This window comes from Anas acuta, chromosome 2 (genome assembly GCF_963932015.1).
Source record: "Anas acuta chromosome 2, bAnaAcu1.1, whole genome shotgun sequence".
NCBI lineage: Eukaryota > Metazoa > Chordata > Aves > Anseriformes > Anatidae > Anas > Anas acuta.
In genome coordinates, this window is record NC_088980.1 from 41471732 (window position 1) to 41494047 (window position 22316).

The 22316-nt window shown below is 36.4% G+C and overlaps 1 protein-coding gene across 13 annotated transcripts in view; it reads right to left on the minus strand.

The window, feature by feature from the left end:
- The window catches only part of SLC4A7 (solute carrier family 4 member 7), an 89604-nt gene that overhangs the window by 17212 nt on the left and 50076 nt on the right, over positions 1–22316 (minus strand). For 10 of the 13 annotated variants that reach the window (XM_068674422.1, XM_068674420.1, XM_068674421.1 and 7 more), the window contains exons 7-15: positions 20400–20768; positions 14757–14872; positions 13128–13285; positions 11657–11744; positions 9880–10026; positions 7964–8067; positions 6266–6440; positions 3736–3869; positions 2962–3207 (exon numbers count right to left, since the gene is read on the minus strand). In XM_068674422.1, the coding sequence (XP_068530523.1) occupies positions 2962–3207; positions 3736–3869; positions 6266–6440; positions 7964–8067; positions 9880–10026; positions 11657–11744; positions 13128–13285; positions 14757–14872; positions 20400–20768 (1537 nt within the window). The remainder of the gene's footprint in view (positions 1–2961; positions 3208–3735; positions 3870–6265; positions 6441–7963; positions 8068–9879; positions 10027–11656; positions 11745–13127; positions 13286–14756; positions 14873–20399; positions 20769–22316) is intronic. The other 3 variants (XM_068674424.1, XM_068674423.1, XM_068674427.1) reach the window with 1 other exon arrangement.

Sequence of the window (22316 nt, forward strand, 5' to 3'; positions counted from 1 at the left end):
TGGACATAAATGCTAATGAAGCATGAATATTTGTAAAGTGACAAGATCCTAGAGTGGAAACACAATAGCTGAAATCTCGTTTGACACCACCAGAAGTCTCCCTTGTGTGGATTACTATGACCACTACTTTGGACAGGCAGAGCCACCCCGCTAGTGGGTTTGCCAGCCAGTTTGCCCTCAAGCTAGGGACTGATAGTGCAGGGTACAATGACTCTGTGGTGTAAATGCCTGAAGTAACTAGGAAAATAAAACTAACATTCACACTTTTAAGGAAAAGGTACAGCATTGAAGAGGCTTTCAGGGTAGGGCATAACTGCATTATCTGAGCGTTCCCTAGGCTCCCAACCTTAGATGCTATCGCGCTGGGGAAACTTGGTGTGATAGCTCTAAGGAACACCACGGAGCGTAGAGTGGAGTGGAGACACCACGGCTAGGCTCTGTAATCAGGTGGGGCCTCGATTGTTCTTGTGCACAAAGCTGCACTTTTTGCCACCCTAAGCCAAAGACCTGTCATGTTTTGACAAATGCTGTACCCTAGTGTACTTTTTGCTCATTATAATATCATTATAATACCAAAACACACCTCCATCCCAAAAGCTACCCGCCTCCAAGGTGCGACCACCCCTCACTGAGCATGCGCTCTGAATTTCTCGGAGCCTATTACTTTAAACGGAAACGGGAAAACTTTACACCAACCATAACTAAGATATGCTTGACTAGAGCCACTCAAGCTCCACCTAAAAGATAGAAAATAATATAAATTGGCCCAAGAGAGAGGGGATGTTAGGGAAGATACCATCGTCAGGGGAGATACCATCCCAAGGACATACAACATCCTTAGGACCTCCTGACTCCTGGGATCAGTCGACGGGCTGAGCCTCTCTTCCCCCCCCCCCATTGGGACGCCTTTGGGTGAGATCTGAATATTTGCTTATAGAGCAAATCTGAATATTTGCTCTATAGAGTCTTTGATCCTTTTAACGCGTTTATTTCTAGGCTGCGCACCTATAACACCTAGAACACCTAGAACCCCTAGAACCCACACCTAGAACCCCTAGAACCCACACCTAGAACCCACACCTAGAACCCACACCTAGAACCCACACCTAGAACCCACACCTAGAACCCACACCTAGAACCCACACCTAGAACCCCTAGAACACCTAGAACCCACACCTAGAACACCTAGAACACCTAGAACACCTAGAACCCGCACCTAGAACCCGCACCTAGAACCCGCACCTAGAACACCTGTAACACCTGTGTATTTCATGCATACTAGCTTGCTTTTGCAGATAGTCACTATCACCGGCAATCCAAAAGAACCTGATTATCTGTTGCTGTAATAAACCATACTTGATTGCATTGTGATAGCTCTCATTAATGCAACTAGGGTGAGGGTGGTTATCCGTGATAGTTCAGTGTTCTGAATCTAACCAGACCCCCAGACGGTTAATGCATTGTTGGTGAATGTCTGAGCGGACCCCCAGGTGGTTATTACGTTTTTGGTGAATGTCCGAATGGACCCCCAGTTTTGGTGAATGTCCGACTGGTTCAGTACTCTGAATCCAACCGGGCCCGTAACGGTTAATCAGCTACACCCCTTTAACGCGACAGACTCCCATCTAGCTCAGTCAGCTTTGACCAGAATGTGACTTAGCAGACTGTAGAGAGCCACACAGGTACAAATTAAAACTGAGGCACCCACACGTCCAACAAGAGGGAAGCACCAGCAGCAGAACCTGTGTTCCTCGAAGCACGTGTGACCATAACCCAAATGTCTGGGGTTGGAGGGTAAATACTGGTGTGGGCATGATTAAAGTCTTTTGGGGATTAGTAATAGAAGATGACTTAGAAATGTGTCAGTTCTTACTAGTATTTCTGAAGTGTCCAGCATTGCAGTTTATCCACTGTCTTGCTCATGCTGAATGTATGGATCACCGATTGTCATTTAATTGTGTGTTGGTGATGAATCAAGTTAAAGCTTTGATTCTGATTTGGTTTGAACTAACAACTGAGCAGATTTTTCCACTAACAGCAGGATTTCCTCCTCCTAGCAGGTGTGAGCTGTTAAGTCAATTTATCACATTTCATGAAACAGTACCCTAAGCTTGAAAACTGCACACTGAGGAGCAAAAGACAAAGCAGCAGATCATAGAAAATTATATATATACACACATACACATAAAAATAAATAAAACATCAAGACACATGGTATGACAACTACTCAGTGCTGATTTCACAGTATAAGTGAACTACTTTAATTCAGAAACAGTACAGGTTCACACTAAAAAATAGGTAAGGTGCACAATTCCCATAAATCAAATGTAAAAAGATAGACCTAAATAGCTTATTATATTCCTTAAATGAAATGAAGTTAATTTAGTATTAACAGTTTTACTGTTTATTATTATGATGAAAAAAGATAGTAGCTTTACTAAGGCAGGAAATAAAAAAGCAGCTTCATTTTTTTCTATTATTTTCCTCTCTCTTACGAAAAAAATCTAAATAGTCAAGTATCCCCATAATTGTAGTAGAAAGAAACAGTACTTAAGGATGCTAACTCTGCTCCTATCACAGACAAGCTGAAGAAGCTCTCCATGCCTCAGCTGCCTGGAAATAATCCTCACCAATAATTAGGTGGGGACAACCATCATGATTTCTTGAAGTGGCGAGGCAGAACTCCCATCCAGCTAATGGAACATACTGACTTTTAATCAGGCTGCAGATAAAACAGGCATTGTCACAGCCCCTTATCCCATCCAACCACCCATAGATAACACAGAAAATTCAGTTCCATGGCATCCTGAATAGAATCTTTCTGAAGTTTCTCATGCTCCTACCACCCCCAGCATTCCTCCTACCCTACCACCAAGAGGCAACCGCCACAGTTGGTAAATGGTATGCCAATATAACATTTTCTCTATGTATTTTACTAACAAATAGAAACTCAGTACTTACGAATATAAAGTCAGTTTATCCAAATTATTGTGCATATTGAAGGCATATATTTCTCCCAAATGAAAAAGCTTTTCCAATGCCTCATAAATAAATATGATGCATATAAGCGCTGCAAAAGCTTCCTCTGTAAATCGAGTGATGTAACAGACAAGGCTGCTGGCATCTGTTGCTACAAGCACTATGCATAAAAATGCAGTCCACAGACCAATGCTAGTTCGTAGGGAGAGGTAGGAAAGCTCATAATCCCTGTGTAAAAAAAAAAAAAAGTCTTAGTTGAGCCTAAAATAACCTATACCATACTATATTTGAAAACGTATACTGAGGCCAAATTCTAGGTATTCACAATGTTTCTCATCCTTGATGTCAGTTTTGAATAAAGCACAAACTTTTCTGTTTCATCTTCCACCAGAGCTGAACAACGCTGCAAGGTGTTTCTAGGATTGAGGGCACAACCACCTGCCTCAAGGAAGCATGATGGGAATGCTCTCTCCAGAAGTACCTGGATGGTTTTTCCTGGAGAGCATCCCTGTTTACCTTTGCAGAATCAAAGCCAATATCTCCGCACAGTTAGAATATACTATTAAAGTCCCATCCACTTCATCACTGATTTTCTCCTCAAAGCTTTGCCAAATCACATGCACAACTCCATCTCCTGCTGCTGTCTTTACATCTTCGTGATCATCCATTTTGAACACATCTGCTTTCAGTTACAGTTATTCTAACAGGCTGGTAAGTGAGAAAGTGCATCAAGCTAATAAAAATATCACTACTTACCTGCAAAATTTAAATAATATTTTTTCAAATACTAGAACTGGTCCGGTGCTCCCCAAAATAGTAAGAGGTTGCCCAGCAAAGAGAGAATAGGCAATCCCAGTTAACGAGGCTCCAAAGAGAGATTCTATTGCACTCTGTTCGGGGGGAAAAGAATCTGCTTTTACTATGCTGCCTTTCAGGTTAGTATTTAGTGCCACATCTGCATAAACACAATTATAAGATGCATTAATGTACAAACAAGACAAGATGTAAAAACACTACAATTAATATTAGTGTTTCAGACACAAGAATAATTTAACATTGTTTTGCAGTAACAATACCATGGACAAAAGATTTGGAAAGCTTCACTCCTGAGAAACATAAAGCCATCCAAAACCATGAGAACAAGTTACTAGTCCTGCTAGCTATGGAGGAAAAATATGCCAACAATTACTACAAAGAGAAAATAAAATTATGTAGTGTATGGAAAGAATTATCTGTCTCTGTAAAAAAAAAAAAAAATTGCAACATACCTGTACCAAAACATGACACAGTGTGCTGCATCAAACCTGCATCAGTCAACCAAGCATCACAAAAAAATAAAAACTGACAGGAGGTGGTGCAGGGGATAATACTGAACAATATTGGTTTATGTATATGTGACACCATAAATAGATGAACTGTAAACCAATGTCCCACCTGGTAATGCATTTCTTTTTGAGAACTGAAATAAGTATTTTTCTTCAATGAATTGCATGTTTTAAGATAACATTTTCTGCTAAGAAGAAACATTACAATGCACCTCAAGAGACGTGCAGGGCTTTCTAGATCCTAAAATAGTATTCAAGTTACTTTAAAATAGATAACTACACCACTTATAACTATGAAAAGTCAAGAATTAGCAGATTAAAGGGTTTGTCAGGAAATTTACAGGTGTTTGCTATTTTGCAATTCTGTAAGATTAAGAAAAGAAGAAGTATGCAAACTTAAGCCCCAATTCAGGAAAGCATCTAAAATAGGTCAAAAGGGTTTGCTGAACTGGAGCTATTAAACATAAAAAACACAAGTCCTTGGTTAACTATGTTAGAAAAAATATATAAACCCCGTCTCTTGTTTAGCTATTACCTTTTAACTACTGGTTTAGTGAATGCATTAACCTTGGGGCTGTCAGTCAAGGTGGCAGGGACAGGAATACTGTGGAGGTGATGACCTCTGGGAATGTGAGGAAAGGTTTCAAACACAAACTGTGTACCTTACAATGTCAGCTACTGTGCTTGAACATGTGTGTTCAGTAACTAAATTTTATATTCAATGATGCACACCAAGTATCTGAAGGCAGGAACAAACCCACAAACAATTCCAGACAGCTAAAAGAAAGAAGGTATTTAAGAATCAAGCTTTAAGAGGAGCAGATTTTCATAGTTATAAAAGGTACATTCATAAATTACATCAACATTTTGATAACCAGAAGGAAACCCATTCTTACATTAAGAGTGGCAAGAACAGTGCACAGAAAAGATAACTTATTTCTGTATTTGCTATCAGCTTGAAGAGCTACATCAATAAACAAATATCCAAGTCAACAGCATTACGTGGAAGAGAGATAAGTTCACTAAACAGTAACACAGTACAAGCTTAAAAACTTGATTTAAGAAGTATCGTGAAGAACTTTATAGCATAAGCTTTACCAGATTTTTAAACTTTGTAAAGGATATTCCTAAATTTATCTTTTCCCCTTCCCCAAAAGGAGAGAAGCCTTGTTTCTTTGTAAAAGATTTAAAACCAGAAAATACACTTCAAACTAGTTTACTCGCAAACGATTTGACACAGAGTTATTAACATTGCTGACAGAAGTATTATTTCCCTGTCCAAAAACTAAAGTGCAACCAAACATTTGTTTTAATAAAGTTTTGGTGTTGCATACTGCCAAATATAACACTACGATATATTTATGGTTAATATTCAAGTCATTTTCAGTGAAGAGTATTTTCTGCTCATAAACCCTTTTTTTAATTTATTTTTTTTGGCAATTGATAACAACATACCATTAGCAAAAGCAAACACGTATATCCTGTCCATTACATAAATACAGAATTGACTGCTACCCATAACACTGTAGGCATTATCATCCTCATAGGCCTACTACTCAAGGCCAGTACATATTCTTGGCTGTCCACCTTGAGCCTCTAATTTTGCCTAAAGTAGGCCTAGTGGGATGGTGCACCTTTACTGCTTTTCATTATTTTCAAGTAGCCAAAAAGAAGGCAATGCCTTTTCTCAATTCATGAAGCTATTCATCCAATATGGCAGGATAAACATTTAAAATTTATTTTATTTAATTTTTACCTCCACTGTGCATCTTCTCCTGTTCACATGGATTCCCCACATTTTCCACAGCAATTACCTTTTGGGGAAGATCTGCTTTGGGGCAGGCTAATCAAGTGCTGTGGGTAAACTCTTCAAATACAAGTGTAAAGAAACGAGACAAATGCACACAGTGACTTGCCTCTGAAGGTCTAAAAGCCTGGCCACTACCATTTTTTGTACTCACTATTCTGCCTTGTGTAGCTTCTCCCAGGAGCCCTCCAAAAGTGATTACAGGAGACATACAGGCACAGTATAGGAAAAGAATCGAGGCCAGGCACTGCAGGCTTAATGCATCCTTGAAGTCACTCAAGAAAAAAGGTGCTTTCCTTTTGATGTCAAGTATCAAACCACCAAAAAGCCTAAATAGGTGAGATGAAACTCGTCAAACTGTACACTAAAGGATTCTAGCTAGTTCAAAACTATGGGCTACACAAGACTGCCAGTGCCTATTGCCAGCACAAAATTAGCTATTTTATAATCCAGATTAAAGCATAACACAGTTTAAAATATAAGTGAGAATCTTATCTATTCCAATTCATCATTTTTCCAAAGTATCATCAATCAGGCCACCCACATTTTTAAAAGCTGGCTAGGAATTTTTGCATATAACGGGCTAGATACTGAAAAATATCTTTACAAATATCTATAGCTTAATTATGTTTAAAGTTAAATCCGTCTTACGAGATTCAGAACAAGGAACAAGAGACATATGCTAAACTTCAACCAAAATCATTGCATTTCAATATCACTACTCCAGTAAGCAGTTATAGCTTTGTTTTTGATCTGAATTCTCTACATTGATGAACGAACCTATATTTACTTAACAGCATAACATTTGGAGTATGGAGATATTTTCTAAACGGAAATACAAAAACAAATGTATATAAATCGGTTCAAGTGGTTAAGTTACCAAGAAATTAAAAAGCTTTTTGCAGCTTCTCAAAATTTTCAAAACTAAAATACTAAGTAAAATTTGTAACTAGGAAAAAATTGTTTTTTTCTGAATTATACATAAAAGCCTTAACAAAATTTTCCATTCCTGTGGAAAAAAAAAGTTTTAGCTATTTAAAGATAATTCTGTGGTAGAAATGAGCTTTTGTTCCTTATACCATCTGCAAAAAGGCAAGATAAGAGTATGATGAAGCTAAAATTGTAAAAATTAAAACAACGCTTATAATTCCTTCTTGCAAAGGTATGAGAAAAATGTAAATCACTTAGAAGTTTATCATTTTGGGGATAACTTTATACACCTTCTCCAGAATTTCTCAGTTGATATAATTTCCGGTATGCAATATTAACATATAGTCCTATTCAGTTGCATTTCCACTGTTAGAGAGGTGGGGTTTTTTTGGCAATTATTTCAGAACAGAACAGTAATGCAACTCAACCGAAAAGTTCCTTTGATTTTTATTTCAGATCTAAAAGAAACATAACCAAAACAGTATTCTTTGCCACTTTATATTCCTTGTTATTCCACTTCATACATGTTTAATAAAACAGATTTGCATTAACGGAAATTTTTAGTACCTAGCCCAATACTGAAAACTGTATATTCCTGGTATAATTATGGTAATTGCATGCTTTTGATAATTAAAAATTAAAACTCAACACTTAAACGTCGGTTAGTTAAATCAAGCAGCATCTTATAAGAAATCCTTCACAAACGTGTTGAGAAACACTGCCACAGGCTTGAAAATGCTTTAAGCACACTGCCATTTATAGGCAAGAACCCAACACTTGAAAAGGAAAACAGATGCGTTCTGACACATACAATGGTGTTGTTTGTTTGTTTGTTTTATGTTTAAATGCCATCATTAAAAGCTATGGAGATTTATCACATTTATTTCTTTATGGTAGCTAGTATTTAGGGAAGTGAACACACCTTCCAGTTCTCTCAAGTTCGGGTCCAGCATGATGGCCTTCTTCTTTAAGAGTCTCTCCTGTAGGAGTAGATCCATTTGGAAACTTAGGTATCTTTCTTTTCTCCTAAAGAAGGAAAAAAAAAAAAAAGCCACACAAGACAAACACATACTTCAAATTATACTTTTTAGTGCAACCGCGAAGAGTGTACAGAGACTTGCCTTCCAGGCCTTTTTAGAATCCCAGCTTATCAGCAGCTCTCCATGTGCCAAATTCCTCTTTTATTGAATACAGATGACCAAAACTGTGCAACACTCCCAAAAAGACCTTATTAGTGTCTTGCACAACAGTACTAATCTTCCCTTTCTAAAAGAATTATCTCCCCTGAGACATGATGAAACAAAGTCTGCCTTTTCAAGACATAGTATAGGCTCAGCCACGTGGCTTAGACATCTTCTTAAGATTTTTTTCTCAGTCATTTCCAGAGCAGAAGCCTCCAGCTTGCAACAGAAACTGACCTCACTCTATAACAAAGTACAGTATTAAGTACAAATGTTATTGTAACTTGAAAAGTTATTCATCAAGCTCACCATCTCATCACAAATTTCTCAGTCAAGTTTGCATTCCAGAAAAAAAAAAAAAAGAAAAAGAAAAAGGAAAAAACACTTAGCCTTGCTTATTCTGGCAACAAATTAATTGCTAGCCTCACACTACTCATGAGATAAGCTATACTGCTGTCCCCCCTTCCATTCCAACCACTTCCCTAAATAATCACATAATTCAACACCAGCTCAGCCTTGTGAACGAAGAACACCGGTCTTCCTCCCCATTTTTGATCCCTGTGGCAGTAATTTCCCTCAGTAATAAAGAGGCAAAAAGGGAAGAAGTCAGAGGCCACTAAGGTCTCACCCTGACTCTCAGTTCTAAGCCTTGTAGCACAACCAGACACTTTTATCTATTTCATAAATATTCTGTAAACATTAATTACTAGCCAATACACATTAAAACTTATTTTCAATCAATGTCGCATGCAAACAAAGGTGTGTTTTTTGGTAAGAATTACAATACTCTTGCTGTTCATTGTTAGATTAAATTTGCTAATATGAACCCAAGTACAATTTTGGATCAACTCTCCATCTCAGACAGCTTCATTTCAGTATTACAAAAAGAATTACAATAAATACATGTGGTGGTTTTATGACAGTCAACTAAACTCCACTACACTGCCCAAAGAAGAGGAGAAAATGTAATGAAAAAAAAGCTCATGGGTTGAGATAAGGATAATTAAAGAGGAAAGAGAAAAAAAATAAGCAAAGACCATAGAGAGAAAATAAGTTACTCTCAACTTCCCACCAGCAAGCAATGTTCAGCCACATTTTGGGAAGCAGGGCCTCAGTACACATAGAAGTTCTTTGGGAGGACAGATGCTTTCATAACACGAGTCCTTCCTTCTCCTTCCCCAGCTTTTATTGCTGAGTGTGACATATGGTATGGAATATCCCTTTGGTCAGTTTAGGTCAGCTGCCCTGGTGATGTCCCCTCTTCACCTCTTGCTCAACTCCATCCCACTGGCCCGGGGGTGGAGAGTCTTGACGCTGTGCCAGCACTGCTCAGCAATAAACAAAACTGGTGATATATAGGTGCTGTTCTAGCTACAAGTGCAGAGCACACAGAACTGTATGTGCTGCTGTGGGGAACGTTAACTCCATGCTGGTCAGACCCAGTACTATAAAATTTACTTTAAAAAAAAAAAATAGAAAAAAAAAGTGTCAGATCAGTTTTCTGCTTAGATGAATGATCTACTTTTTCTTCCAAATGGTTTTGTGCATCTTCTTGATGCTTAACTGAATTTAACACTCAATGCACAATTAACTTGCACTTGGAATGCATGGGAGCTCTTTATTGGAGTTTTGGTGGTGTTTTTGCTTTGTTTTTTACCTGGGAAGGAACACTTTTTGGTGGCTCAATTCGTATAGATGGATCCCATTCTCCTGGAGGTAGGACTGTCACTTGGTCTAAAAATTCATCAATTCCTGATAATAAATCATTTCGGTCTTTTGCTTTATAGGCAACATCATGGAAAACCTACAACGAGAAAGCACACAGCATTTTTATTTTTAAAGTTTTTATTTTTTTAAACTGACAAACTGATTAAAAGGAGCACCTGATTTTATTTTTTTTTTTATATTTTTTTAAAAGGCATGGGAAATTTTTAAAAGGTTCTCCATAGTTAGGCTTCTTCATTACTTGCATATTTTTGCATTAAGAATTACCTGTATGCACACCCCTAAAAACCATAGAATAAGGATACTTTATCTTCAAACTCTCAATGAATTTATTTCTAAAATTGATTAAGATGGTAATCTTAATTCAGTAAATCAGATTAACGTACTATTGCTTGAGCAATTCTTTCCTATGGTCACTATGTTGCTGTACTGTGCTAAATGAGGATGAAAAAGCACTTTTGAACAAGCTTTAAACCAAAACACAACTTTGTTTTTTTATTTTTAATTAAGAATAAAAATTTCATTTGTAGATCCTCTAGCTCAATACATCTGAAAAGGCACCAGAAAGGAAAACCCCTTTCTACTCAAGAAAAACCTAGCCCTATCACAAGCCACAACACCAAACTCTGAATTCTCTGAATTGGCAATTTCAAACAGGTAGCATTTAAACAAAACAATCTCTGAATTTTGAAAATGCTTTTTAAACAGGGAAAGGAAATGATAGCTTTGCTATTAAACTGACTGGAGAAGATGATTCTAAATTGTTTCTGCACATTCTGAAGCATAAAATGTTTATCTCCAAAGACCTGACCATTAAGTCTTCCAATTATAAATTAGATCTTTTACGACTATTTAGGTTTTCAAGTCTTTTAAGACCACTATTTTTTTTTATTTTTTTAATTTTCTTCAGTGATTTACAATATTCCAAAAATCGGTCCACCTAAAAAACTTGAAGCTCTAACTAAAATTTTGAACATTCAGTTCTTATGCTGTACAAATAGCATATTGTAGATTAGTTGCCAACTGTAAAACGAACAGTCTGATTCAAATTTCCAAACACAGATTTCTTTTTCTAGAGTGAAGAATTATTAGTTACTTAGTAGAAATTCTAATATTTATGAGCAATTCAGCAGGTGGCGCTCTATGCAAAGGCAGAATTAGAACATCCGAAGTTTAATCAGTAAGATGACGACAGTTTTAATGAGTTCTGATTCCCCTGTGTTCTTTAAAATTGTCCACCAGGGCTCTAAGCATATGACTACAAATTCCTAGTAAAATTCTAACTTTAATTATTCGATCTGGCTTTGATAAAAAAAATACCTGTGATGACTCATTTGAACACATTCTAAAATTTTCTGTCCTGAACACGTGCACAGTTTGTTGTCATTTCTGACAGCTATGCTGATCCATATTAGATGCAGTTCTATTTAATGATTTCATTTCCTAATTTAACATAAAAATAAAATATGTAAAGCAAAGCTCAAGTATCTCTTCTGAAATACACTTAACATTTCTAAGTGAAAGGCAAGGGGAAAAATTAATTTACAATTTTGTAAGTCACTAACACAAGGAATAAGTTTCTACTGTTCTACATTTAGCAGGTTTGGTTCCTTTTCTTTAACCCGTCATTCCAGAATACATTTATTACAGTCAGTTAATATATTATTCTAGTCTTCTTTAACTACAGATGTGTAAAATACATCACTCACATCATCTGTCATCAGTGTTGCTATTGATCTTCCAATTTCATGGTACTGTGGAGCTTTGCCTGCTGGTCCCAGCAACAAAAACAAAAATCTGTGGAGAAAACAATAGAGATAATAGGGCTGGCTCTTTTTAATATACTCGGAGGCTTCTTTTTTTCAAACCAGTGTTTTAGAAAATTTGGTGGTGAAGTAAACATGTTTTCCTTCCCATTTCAGGTCTTACAGACTGCTGCAAAGCTCACCTCAAAGTCATTACTGGAACTGAAATCCAGAACCAAGATTACTCTGAAATCTTAATTAAGCCTAATTTTCCAACTTCCTAATGCTATAAATGGAGAAGAAATGCAGAGGCTAGAGCCCGATGAACATTTCTTCTGAATTATATGCATCTTTCTGCCATTGTCACTGGCAAAGACCCTGTAGGGCCTAGGAGCATTATGACCTGCTCTAGCCCATCTGATGATCACCTCTCCCATAGGAGTCAAACACCCCTCAATTTCTGTCATCAGGTACATCATATAACTGATACACAGATATACATCATACAACACATCAGGCACACTCATAGACACATCCTGGTCCTGTGTCAGTGGAAGGGAAGGGATTCTATATTTTGGACATCTAAGAAGGTAAAAGTGACATTTTAGGAGGGGAATCTAATCTGAGGGTGGGTCACAGCACGGTTTACCAGATAGCCTCAATTTCCAATCACAATCATCATTAGCACTTTTTTTTTTTTCTTTGAACTAGTACTTTGTTTTGTATCCTTTACAATTTATAAACAGCAAACTGCAGTAATTCTTTCTACAACCTTCTTACTACAGGCCATGTAAATGAATTTCCCAAGTACCACACATTTGAAAAAGTAGCACTTACTTTTGATTCACAAAACGAAAAGCTCAATTTTTATTTTATTTTTTTTTGACTACGCTAACCAAAACTAAGATTGTATCTTCAGAATAAAGTGTGCTATTTCAAAATCTATCAGCCTGCAGCATTCTGAAAATTTATGACAGGATAATTTTAGCTGAATTAATACAGTAACATTTGCAGAAATTTTGGAATTACGAACACTACTGTCAACTACCCTCTGAAAATTCTCACAACCACTTAAGACAACACCACCAAGATTATTTTTGCCTTTCCGTATAGCATTTATGTTGAAAACAATCAATAATAATCAAACATCTTACTCATTTTTTAACAAAAATATCAAACCCATATATTTACAAATGTTTTTCGAATACCACAGAACTGTTGAATGAATCAATGTGCATACAAAATAAGTTCTCTCCACTAGGACTGAGGCATGACCAAACAACCTGTAATCGTGTTAAGCACAAGTCTAGATTTCCTGAGCTTATGGAGTACATATAAAAATAGTAGACTATTTGAGAACTTCAGTATTATTAATTCCTTAAGTAATATTAATTTATAATGGAAGTAAAGCCAGACTTTCCAGGCATTTGTTTACCGTGTAGGAACAGGAACCTCTGTGAGACCTGAGAGAAGCACAGCAGGGGAGAGCCTCACAAAAGCAATAATAGGTCTTTCTAAAAAATCTACTTCTCCCACTAACACGTTTGATGCTTCTGCTCCTGAAGGAATTTTCCTCATGAAGTTCATGTCAACCTATTCATACAAAAATTAAACAAGTGTTTATTTCTTTACATTTGTTAGCATGAAATTTATAACATAATTTAGTTTATCAGTATTTACTAGACATTCAAGCTACAAAGAAAAATACAAAAGCAAATTAAAAATCCCGCAATACAGAAAAGACAGACATTTATAAAGTGTCAGCCAGCCACTAACAGTGAACTATTTTCTAGAAGTTAGAATTACTGCTACCTACTATATTCTAAAAGACTCCAGACCGCATAATCACCTTACTAGGATTACTTATGACAAACATTCCGTGATAGGACATAATTTAACAAATTAAACACAATTAACTAAGGAGAGTTCATGTAATTACACATGGTTTCTAGAAAGCAATTGGTTATTCCACAGTTGCACAGAATCATAGAATGGCTTGAGTTGAAAGGGATCTTAGAGATCACCAGATTCCAACCCCCCTGCCATGGGCAGGGATGCCACCCACTACAGCAGGTTGCTCACCCAACCTGGTCTTGAATATCTCCAGAATCTTTCATCTTTCATATATGTTCAAAAGCCGTAATTTTGAAAGAGAATTTGTATGTTCATGTTTTCACCCATGAAGAATGTAAGAGCTGAAAATCTAAGCTTTTGTTTCTGTACATAGTTACAGAATTGTATTAGAAAATGGTATAGCACATGAACTCTTTGTCCACATCTATACAAACACGCACAAGCACCAGGTACACTGCTATCTAGAGAACTTACAGATGGCCTCTTGAGTCCCACACCAAGTGTGCCACAACTACAGTGCCAGGAGGCTGACTCCTGCCCAACAGGAGACAAGGCAGGTGTACAGAAGGACAGGCCAAGCAAAAACATAAAAACTGTGACAGAGGATCAGGAATAAATGGCGCCTGCCATGATCAGATGAGAACTACAGTGTAAAAGTTACCCTTGCTTATACATAATTATTTAACTTGGCAAACCAATTTTCTTAGTGTTGCTCAATAAAGATAACACTACAGACTGTTTTATAATAACAGCCATAACGCAACTTGCCCAGCAAATTTAAATTATGAAAGACATGGAAGGAATTTACAGTAACTAATATTAGCTTTTGCATAGCAAACTCAAACATCTAAAATGAATCCCCTTTAAAAGCCCTTTGAAAAAAAAAAAAAGGCAGCCTAGGAGAAACCATTGCAAAACCATCTACAAGATTGTTTTCAGAAGAGTCTTTATAACAGGTCTGAAAATATCTCCCCCTTCGTCAGAAAGTACACAGGCTGCTCTCATTAAGTTACTAAAATACTGAGAAGATCACCAAATGAAATCAAAAGTTCTGTCCCACACAGTTTCAAAACATTTGACACATTTGGCCTCTGCCACATTCTTATACTTGTGCATGTAACTTCTACATAACTAAGACAGCAATAACAACCACGACACTTCTGCTACAATTTTTTCTATGCTAAACACTATGGTATTTAATATTATTTACCTTACTAAAATCAACGGTGCTGTTTTCTCTGCTTCCGCCTGTCCCAGTACCTTTAACATCTCCACTCTTCCCATTGTCTAAATTTCCAGGTGCTGATTGTGGAGATGCTAATAACCCTAGATTAAAATAAAGGAGATAAGTTTAAAATGGTGTTTAAAGTGAACTGAGTATGCAACACTACTAAAAACTCAATGTGGCAGCTTGCTTAAAGCAAATGTGCAAGTTATTCAGTCAGAGTGCCCTACATTAGTATCATAAATGCAACATAACAATTCACTGTGATGCCAGAATAATGACGTAATTTAAAATATCAAAGTTAAATGTTGCCTAAATGATGGCCATTTGCAGAACAGTCACCAGAAACTGAGAGAGACTCTGATTGCCAGCAAAGGAAAAAAAAAAAAAAAAAAAAGTTGACGCTACTGTAACTGCCCCAGTATTTAGTAGACAGCATCTTTACTATCCTTAGATACCTTCCAATACCAAAAGGGAACAACTCTGTTATCTACAATTTGCTGTGTAACAGGTATTTCAATTGTAAAAAGTCCTGGAAAGCCTCAGGCTACAGCTACAAGGAGCAATACCCTGGTAGTTCACTAAACCTGTACAAGCAAACAGGAAGGATATACATACAGGAAGGATAAACAGCTTACAAACCATAATTTCAGTCAGCATACCTAAGCTCCAACTATTGATCTGCCCACATGATACTATATGAAATGGTCTCTCTACCTCATTAAATCGAGGCACGTACAATGCAGTTATTAGAGTTAAATGTACAGCTTTCTTCTGTCACCTGAACCAAGACAACAGTTTTACGCAGCTTGCTAAGTCAACGGTGAACCACAGGTTCAGCGAAGTGCGTGAAAATAGTGACCTACGCGTGTTCATATATAGTGAATCCCGTGTTGCTATGGTCATCCCTACCCAACTAGCACTTAAAAGCTGGTCTAGGCATGCATAACCAAACCCAAATCCTATTTTTTTTTTGGATTACAAAGCATTTCCTTGTTCAGTTTAATGTGCACTAAGTGCATTTTGCCTTGCTTGTCCACACTAGACCTTTCAGATGTGGTATTAAACATGCTTCAACACGCTTGCAAAACCACAACTAAAAAAAAAGCCTGATGTCTAAGTTTTGTATTTCATGCACAATTTGTGTTTAGATCAAGCATCGCTCTAGTCAAGATAAAACCAAATCCTCCGTGGCTACATTTTGGCTATTGTTCTATCACAACAAATGCACTGTTGCCTCTATCCACATTTATTATTTAGTAATTTGATGTTATTTAACATTTCAAATTACAACTGAATTCACTTTGATTCCCAAATTTATCTCCCAAAAACTCTTTCAAAGAGTCATCATCAGTCAAAAACATGCAAGTCCAAGCCTTAAGCATTAATTTTCATTCTTGCAGTTCATAGGAGTATAAATAGTGTGGGTAGTTTTTCCTGAAGCAAAAATTAAATGAAGTTAATAAGCTGTAATTTCCTTTTTGAAACCTAACCACGCACAAGTAATTACCTGACACTATAAATATTACATTCAGTTAGCTAGACCAACAATAATCACATTCAATCCTTCTGCTCCGAGATCTGTTATTCACAAGAATAACTAAGAGCAAACAGCCACCTGTGAAATTAATTGTTCAAAATATTTAACTGTTTAAGAATTAATGTTAAGATGTGTTTGTAGAACTGGAAATAGAAATATTAAACATTCAGTGCAGAAGAAGAGCAAGGTGGGCATCAAAATACATTTAAACATTTTTCACCTTTTCTCTACATAACAATAAAGGTAACTGAAGATGTATGTAACTCATGAGCAATAATGCATCATTCCACACTTTCCACAAATGCTTTGTGATCAAGAGCAAACAGACTAGAATAAAAAGTGAAGTCAATCAAGGAGGAGAATAAAGAATAAACTAACTTGATTCAGTACTATTTGTCATTGCGTGACACTGATTCTTCTACAGCACTTCCTTCAAAATTTCCTGTTACTATTAAGTTCACAAGTTCTGGCACTGATACAAGAATATTTGTCCAATCCTAGACTATGTATAAATGTTTTTTCTTTCTGTTGTCCTGAATGTAATACTGTGCTCACATGAGAATACTGCTTACTTGCTTTCAGACATGGAGCAAGTAAGCATGGAGCATTTCCAAATGATATTGCATAGCACAGCATTATGCTTATCAGTTCATCCAGTATCTGCAGTGAAACTCAGAATAAGAAAATATTAACTCTAATAGTAAAACAACCCAAATCTCACAGTAATAAAGGCACTTTTTTTTTTTCCCTTTCCTTCTCCACTTGGTTAGATACAAACTTGGAGGCTTTTGGTAAAACCAGTACCACCTAATAGTTTTTTTCAGACAGAAATTCATCTAGTCTTACCAACTACTGATGCACCCATTAAAAATGTACAGTTCTCTTCTTGATGTTGTCATGCAGATAGATGCTCCATCTGTCTCCTTCAAAAGACAGCAGTGGAACGAGTCTTGAGTAAATCTGGATTAAAACCTTGTAAGATCCCTTAAGTACTTATAACCACACCTTCACTAAAGATTATGTGCTAACTAGACTTACTTTAATACTATGATTACAAAAAATCTAATAGGAATAGTTCACTAGGAAAGAAAAGCAGAAGACATTTGCCTCGTGTCCCTGCTTCAGTAAAAAAGAAAATCACGTTGGGGGAACTAAGATTAGTTCAACACCTAAGCATGGTTGTTCCAATATAATTATGTCTATATAGGCAACACTTATTAAGGAGAACCCTTTTAAAGACCAAGTCACACCATATTTCTGTTTGAGGAAATATATTTTTTTTTTTAAATAAATTTCTATGCTGCCTTATGCGGAAAAGAATTAGAACGACTTACTCCTAGAAGGCAAACATGTCAAAGCTTTCTGAATTATCTTCATGAAGTAAATTTTAGGAGAAAAGTTGCTGTTATTATTTTATTCAGTTTTAAAGTACATTTATCACTGAATTAAAAGTTCTATAACAGGCTTTTTTGCTGTTATTAAAAAAGTTTAATGTTGCTGGTGAATTAACACTGTTCAGCTGTGGCATAGCTCTGTTCTTAGTTCTTCCTATGGAATTCAGTATTCAACAGTTTTGAAGATGGGAAAACAAAAACAGACGACAGAAGAAAGAATTGTTAAGGAGAACCCTTTGCCTATTTCACTCACTATAAACTAGTGACTGGCTGATGAAAATCAAGTAGCAGTTTGAAAAGTGTGCCTCCCTTCCCTCCTTTTACAGTAACTCACATGAAATTCAGTAACCTTCCAGCGATTTACAAAGTACAAAATAAAAGCAATGAAATCTGAATAGCACGAGGCCAAGGACAGAAGAATGCTGAAAAGAAGAAAGCCATCTATTAGCAAATTAAAACACTTCCCAATATTCAGAGAAGGCAAACACAAGTCAATCACAAAGACGTGGAAAAAGTATGCAGGCTGCAATATTCTGGCTTACTAGCAAGGTGATACAGATTGTTATCTTTAATGGAATGGTGTTTAAGGTGTTGGGTTTTTTGTTTGTTTTTGTTTTGGACAAGGAAGACGACTTCCTCTTCAGGGTTCCCTTCTGAGTCTGATTAGACAGAAGACAAGACAGATTAGTTCAGTTACAGCCCAGAAAGTCACAGTCTGAGAATGTCTTCAAATGCATCTCAAAGGAAAATGTCTTTCTGTGGTCAAATGATTTATTGAATTAAAGAAGAGGAAAAACAGAAAAACAAAAATGTCTTCCATTATTACTGGTGTTCTTTCTTTGGAAAGACATTTATTTATGGATTCACTGGGAAATCATCACTTTCAGATTTTTTCTTTATGAGAAATATCTCCTTGAGGCACAAAAGCAATATGAATGTGTCTTGGAAATTCTGGTGGAATGCTTTATTAACGTTAATAGTAGTATCAAGTATTTGATCTTCATTTGTTTGCCTTCTCTTGGGTTCTGAAGATCCTATGTCTGACATGCTGTCATTCCTGCCAGATGAGTAGAAAAATGAGAACAGGAAAACTACTTAGAAATATTTTTTGTTTGTTCGTTGTTTTTGTTGTGTTGGTGTGTTTTTTTTTTGTTTTTTTTTTTTTTTTTTTTTACACTTCTGGTTTTTAATTATCTTTGAAAGGTCATCCATGAGAGATAATGGTCTTCATGAGAATTCTCTTAATTTCCCAGAAGTAGGGCAGAGAATGAGGTTTTTGTTTGCTCTTCTGAATTGAAGTAAGGATGGGGCCCCTACTCCAACTCAAGATGACAGCCTATAACATAGCTTACCGTTTCCTTTCTAGCAACTTGCTGCAAAATGTGAAAAGGTAGATAACTGCAGCCTTTTCTGCCGGCTTGTTTTCACTGTTGCATGCAACTGTGTGCTCTTGCTTACCCTGAAACTAATCCTGATAAAGAGATGGATAGAGCTGGACGGGTTAAAAAAAAAAAAAAAAAAATTCCACTAAGTATAACCAAATGATAAAACAGATCATATTTTTCACATACCCATACAGTTCATGCACAGCAGCAGTTCAGAGGCAACTATGTTCCAATAATCTTTGAAACCAGCTTTTTTTTTTTTTTATACAGACATAAGTAGACAAATCTACAAGCTAGATTTTAGCAAGATAAGCTTGTGGAAAAAAAAGGCAGGACTTAGGACTTTGAAGTCTAAAAAGCCGGGTGATACCCTTAAAAACAAGGTTTATCCAGGAAAATCCTAGTTTCTAAGTAGGTGATGATTTTCCAAAAGCAAAGCAAGGATAAAAGCATGCAGACTGTAAGAAACATTTAATAAAACTGACAGAAGAAACTGCCTCAACTCCCCATCCTCTCTCACTATTTATATATACGTCTACATAACTTTTTACATGTAAAAACCAAAAGCCTAGCTAGTCAGCAGCTAATAAGTTGTTGAGCTCTGACCCAGATATGCTTTTAATTACCTTAAACTATTTTGTATATCAAACACAATAAAACAATCAGCAACTGTCTGATGCTGAAACACTGCAGTAATGGAAAGCTACCTAGAAACAGGTACAGGTGAACTCAACCTGACAATTCCAAGCTACCATTTGTAATGGCCCTGTTTCTTAAAAGCCCAAAAGCAAAAATAAAACTGCTGAAATACTTCACGATGATCTAAGACACTCATTATTACAACAGTCATTATTGCACCTTTTTTCTTTTCATATTTGTCTCTAATACTTCACTATGACTTGTTCTGTAACCAGCACTGGATAACAAACATTGGTGTAAAATACTACTTCATTCACTGACAAAAAGAACAAAAAAACAAAACCTGACAGGGATTGTAGGTGAGTGAAAGGAAAAGGCCACCATTTTTGACATTTTGCTTCTGTATTATATATTTTAGAACAAAATTCCTTTTTAACTACACAAATGAAGGTTAAATAAAGAGTTGTTTTGCTAGCTTTAGTTAAAAAGCTAAAAAGTTAAAAGTGCCATACAAGAAAACAGTCACAAGTGAGAATAAATAAAACATGCAGGCAGAGGTAACAGTTAACATAACCCCTTGTGCCCAAGTTATGTGCTAAAAAACATTGCAATGCAAGTGATCCTGATGCAGAGAGCATCACACATGGATAGCTTAAGTTTTGATAGTTGCCTGGTGTTTTGCCAATATTTTCCTCTGTCTTCTTTTCCTGGCTGTCCTGAACTTCTAAGTCCTCCTCAGGTGGATGGATAATTACTGAAGGAATATCATCACTGGCAGAGGACACCAGCAATTCCTTGCCCTGAAGTGAACTTGGCTGGGCACTTGTGGTTGGCGGGTGGCTGCAGGTAGGACTGGAGGGTGGTGTGTTTTGAGGGGTAGTGACAGGGGTTGTACACCTTGAGGTTGCCGGAGTTCCAGCTCTTGAAGAAGGAAGAAGGTAATTGAGAAGAACAGACAAACGGTTTTCTCCTCTCAGGGAAATATTTGAGGCAGAGAGACCTGTTCGCAAAGAGTGGCGGGAGGCTGAAAGGCCTTCCCCTGAGATAAAACAAATGAAACACCATGAGGCTTACAACAGGGAAATACTCAAAAAAAAAAAAAAAAAAAAAAAAGAGAGAAACAAATATGCATTAACAATTTACAAAGTAAATTGCAAGCTTTATGGGCCAAAAGTGTCATACTCATGCAAGTAAGACAAAAGATAAGAGCAGATCCGATTTTAGACATTAGGTCAGAAATTACTAATAAGTACTAATTAGAACACCAAAGATATGTGGGAGAAGATATTATTTCAAAGTCACCCAGATATTTTTCTTAACATAAGAACAAAACAAAAATATTCTGTCTCTCAGAACTGACTCTTAAAATGTCCTAGAATTTATTCCATATTACACAGCAGCTACCCCCTAAAGCCATCCAAAAAAAAAAAAAACAACCCTTAACAGTCATTAGCAGCCAATATATTAGACTTCACATTTAACCACATCTATTATATACAAAGTATTGTAAATTTTTAAGAATTTTTTTCAAAAATGATCATGATCGAACTGTCAAATCACATTAAATACAACTGTCTTCCAACAAAGTTCCCGTTTTAATAGGAAGTTTTCTAGCCAGGTGTAGTCTCAATATATAGTTTTAAAGAGGGTACAAAGAGGAGTTACATGGCCCCTTCTCCATCTCTTCTTGCTGTGACATACCAAATATCCCCTTTTTGCCTAAAACCAAACATATTTCTCCAAAATTCAGTGTCAATTTTCTTGCCCTATCCTGTCTCAATGCCCCACTATTTTCATGTTAAAGAGAACATAGTCTTGTCACAGTTCTCCTTCAAATTTCTAGTTCTTCATAAAGTAGGGAGAGAGACTGTCAATCTTCATACCAATACTTCTGTTATAAGGTTTAGTGAAACCATTCCTCCTGTTTACAAATAAAATAAAATAAAAAAAAAAAAAAACACTTCTCCTGGGATGGCAGTCTCTTTTGAGGGGAGTACTGGTTACTTCTCCTACAATCTCTGAAGACCAAAACATGCTGTTTTCACATAATATGCCATCAACCAAAAAACAGCAAACTAGACACATTTAGTCTCACATTTGTAGTGGCATTATACAGAGACCAACATGCTGGACAACCCTAGAATAATTTGTAAAAAATAGGCAAAGAAAATATGTTTAGGTACATGTCACATACATTTTTTTCCTCCTTTAACAGTGGAAGAGTGGGTTCTACAGATAAAAATGGTTTAAAATAAGAACTGAAGCCCCAAAGCTCAGCTATCAAAACTGCAGTACAGTGAGGACAGAAGGACCAATAAAGAAAACCGGTTGATTTTGTCTATGTTAATCACTGTGGTAATAACCATTTGACTTGTCAGTATGTTTATGTTGAATTATGAACATAAAATGTCCTAATCCTAACACACACAGGTGTACAAAGAGACTAAAAAGTATTATGCACTTGTGTTTGTTTTACCAGTTAGTAGAGGGCAACTATATTAGGATAAAGAAAAAAATTAACTATCACATGAAAAAATTACATCTGGTTGATACAGATGTCAAGGGATGGATAAAACCAAGTTTATAT